Below are 3,702 nucleotides of genomic sequence, written 5' to 3'. Positions count from 1 at the left end.
GACTCACGACTCACGAGCCATCAAATATATTAAAAAATAAGGATGAGCCAAGATGAAAAAAAAAAAGTCATATTTTATATTATATATAATTATATGACCTTTTTTTTTTTAAGCATAGCTTTTATCGCAGGTCTGGTGTAGTGACTGAAAAAAAATTTTTCGTAACGAAAAAGCGTGACCACTTTGTTTATTTATACATACTATAGCAACCTGGTGACCATAGCAACGCATAGCTAAATTATAATTTAATTTTGATAACAGTTATTTATTTTTAAATAACAACGACTATGAACATCAAGCGCTTATAAATATAATGGTTTTGTTATGGGTTGCTATAACAATACATTTATATATATAAATATATAATATATAATAATATATTATTAATTTTATATATTTATAATAATATATATAAAATATAATATATTATAGCAATAAAAACATAAACTATAGTTTCTATGATACAAATTCCTGAATAAATAGAATAATAAAAAAATTTAAAATCATATCAACTTTTTATTTATTTAATATGCAATAGCTTTATCGCGGCAGTCCCCGAATGCCACTTTTAATATTTTTTTTTTAACATCTTGGCTCTTACGTTAATTTACGTTACGATGCGAGCCACAAAAGTCTATGACGCGAGCTGCGGTTTGGCCACCCCTGCAGTATTGTTATTAACTCGTCGAGTTTCAAAAATTCAAAATGACAAAAGGATAACTAAACTGCATTTATACCAAAATTGATTAAACTTAACCACACCCTCCCGCCATTGAGTGGCCATGGACAGTAGTGACTTCTTTTGGTGTAAGTTATATTTGATTAAAGCAACACGACTATATGTACATTTTATTTTTATTCTACAGATGTTCCACGGACAATAGCATACCTGTTCAAAGTTGTATGGCAAACACAGACTCTATTTTGGGCCATATTGGTCAAACGCAAATCTGATATTGTTCTAGTTCAAAATCCACCTGCGATTCCAACACTCGTTGTTTGCTGGTTTTACTGTCTGCTTGTCAATGCAAAATTTATAATAGACTAGCATAATTATGCATACTCAATACTTGCCCTGACTTTGGGTTCCAATGCACCTCTGGTAAAACTCTCCTTATTCTACAAGCACACTTTTGGCAGACTGGCTGATTTTAATCTATGTGTTACCAAATCGATGAAAGATGACCTGCATAATAAATGGAACATTGAGTAAGTTTTTTATGGTTTTTTATTTGTCTTAATATTTCTATTTTTGAAATTGTCAACAAAATATCTATATTGTGCACGTATTTTAGAGCTACGACCCTGTATGATCCCCGGGACCACAGTTTAAAACAATTACATTAATTGAAAAACATAATTTACTTGAAAAAATGAATTTAAATGATTTTACTGAGCTATCAGAATCTGGAGAGGTGCAATTAAAACCCGACCGACCTAGTCTACTTGTGTCCAATACAGCTGGACCCCAGATGAAAATTTTTCGATTCTATTGAAAGCTCTACAAAGTATACACACAATTACCTACATATATTACTGATTTATTATAATCAATTGAATGGATCACTATGTTAAATGTATTTGTTATTCTTAACTTTATCTTGTACTATGGAAGTGGTTCTGGGTAATTGTTGAGGAATATTTTTCCATGTGTATGTTTGAATCTCTATTTATTTTAAGAGATAACTACCTAGTAACCTCACCACAATATAATTTACATTTATTATTTCAGAATATGATGAAAGTGATGATATCTACCCAAAACTAATTTGTATTATCACCGGGCGAGGCCCATTAAAGTGTCACTATCAACAAATGATCTTAAAATTTAAGTGGAAAAAAGTTTCAATCATTACACCTTGGCTTGAAAATAATGACTATCCACTTCTTTTAGGTAAAATTGCAGGATTATTTAAATAAGGTAAATAATTTGTTGTATAATATATTTATTGAATAATTTCAGCGTGTGCTGATCTTGGTGTGTGCTTACATGCCTCCTCGAGCGGTTTGGACTTGCCTATGAAAGTGATTGATATGTACGGTGTTGGTTTACCTGTTTTTGCAAATGATCTTAAATGGTAATAACTATTTAATAGATAATTATATATACTAAAACTCTAGTTTTTCCGGAATAAATGTAATCAATTTTTTTTTAGATCTTAAGAAATGTTTATTTGTTTTAGCTTAAATGAACTGGTACGATACAATAAAAATGGTCTTGTATTCTCCAATGAAGATCAGCTTGCATTGCACATTATGACCTGGTTTAAAAGCTTTCATTCAGAGATCTGCGAGAAACAAAGTAGATTTTGCAAAGAAATTGATAATTTTCGGGCGGTAGATTGGCATACAAACTGGATGAATAACGCGTATCCAATTTTTTCGAACGATGATAAATAATTTCCATTTGTTTTGGCTAATTTTATTTAATAACTTCAATACATTTAATTCCTTTATATAATGTTATACTTTATGTATAAATATATAATTAATTTCAATCATGCATTCATACAATGAGTTTGTTACAAATCTTTATTCATTCCCAAGCAGCATTTTTGAAAACTTAATTTTCAAAATCTGTCTGTTATTGTAGAATATAGAATAAAAGCAAGAAATATACCTAACATATAAATAAATATATTCTGTTGTATTCTTAATATTTTTTTAATGACAAATAAGTTAAAAATAAAATAGAAATGTCCAGTCTCATGCTATTATTTAATTGTTTTTGCTTAACTGCATGTTAAAATTTGTTTAATGGTACACCTATCTATAAGTTGAGTACACAATTTTTAAATGTATGTGTAATTATACTTTTAAGGTTTTTTTGGCTTTTAAATATTTAACTTTTTAATGATGTCTTATGTTAGTTAAATTATTCTATGTGAACTATACGTATGCCTATTAATCTGATCATATTTTATAAATTAATCAATAAGAATATAAATGAAAATCCCAACTTAGTACCTAATTTAGTAATGAATTATATTGAAGATGATGTCATTATAATGTTTGTTTTTTCACAAGCCTAAGTGCAATATACATAAAACACATTCATGTAAAATTGTTTATTTTTTTATACATAGTTTTTGAGTTATCATAGAAAAAACCACCTATTTAACAATTATAGAGGATCATATTATTGACATATAGGTTTTATATTTTATTATTATTAGAGTTTTCGACTTAAATGTAAAAAATTTAATTTTTTTATCTAAATGAATATACTTAATTGTTTAGAGACAATATTTAGGTAAAAAGATATATCAAATGAAATACACTGAAAAATGTTATTCTCCATAACTTTTGTTATAACTGATTGTACTCTAAGATTACTTAAAATCTTAAAAAAAATCACAACAGATCACATTCAGCCATTAGTTAAAAAATTAAAGTGAATTGATCTTTTATAATCTTGAGCTTTTTATGATATTTTAATTTTTAAGCAAGATAAGTATTTAAAAATTGTAAATAATAATTCCTAAATAATAATCTTACCTTTACAGTTTATAATCTAATTTTTAAACTAATGTAGCTAAACGTGTTCTGCTGAGCGTAAATTTGGTGTGTTAAACACTTGTAAGATAGAGACAATACATGCAGGTACCACGTCTTCTTATCATAAAATATGATTACATATACAAAACCATTTTGAATATAATTTACCCAAACGTATTTAATATTTTAATCAAAATTGTTGGT

At 27.4% G+C, this 3,702-nt stretch overlaps 1 protein-coding gene across 1 annotated transcript; it reads left to right on the top strand.

Annotated features, from left to right (window-relative positions):
- Positions 1–426: 426 nt before the first annotated feature.
- Positions 427–2,626, top strand: LOC100166773 (chitobiosyldiphosphodolichol beta-mannosyltransferase-like). Its single transcript, XM_008189125.3, has 5 exons — positions 427–807; positions 867–1,209; positions 1,733–1,894; positions 1,964–2,078; positions 2,184–2,626. Exons 2-5 carry the CDS (start codon positions 1,182–1,184, stop codon positions 2,398–2,400), a joined length of 522 nt encoding a protein of 173 aa, XP_008187347.1. The 5' UTR covers positions 427–807; positions 867–1,181; the 3' UTR covers positions 2,401–2,626.
- Positions 2,627–3,702: the final 1,076 nt, after the last annotated feature.

Source organism: Acyrthosiphon pisum, chromosome X (assembly GCF_005508785.2).
Source record: "Acyrthosiphon pisum isolate AL4f chromosome X, pea_aphid_22Mar2018_4r6ur, whole genome shotgun sequence".
Classification (NCBI taxonomy): domain Eukaryota; kingdom Metazoa; phylum Arthropoda; class Insecta; order Hemiptera; family Aphididae; genus Acyrthosiphon; species Acyrthosiphon pisum.
Note: the sequence above shows the minus strand (reverse complement) of the source record. Positions and strands in the feature narration are given on the sequence as shown.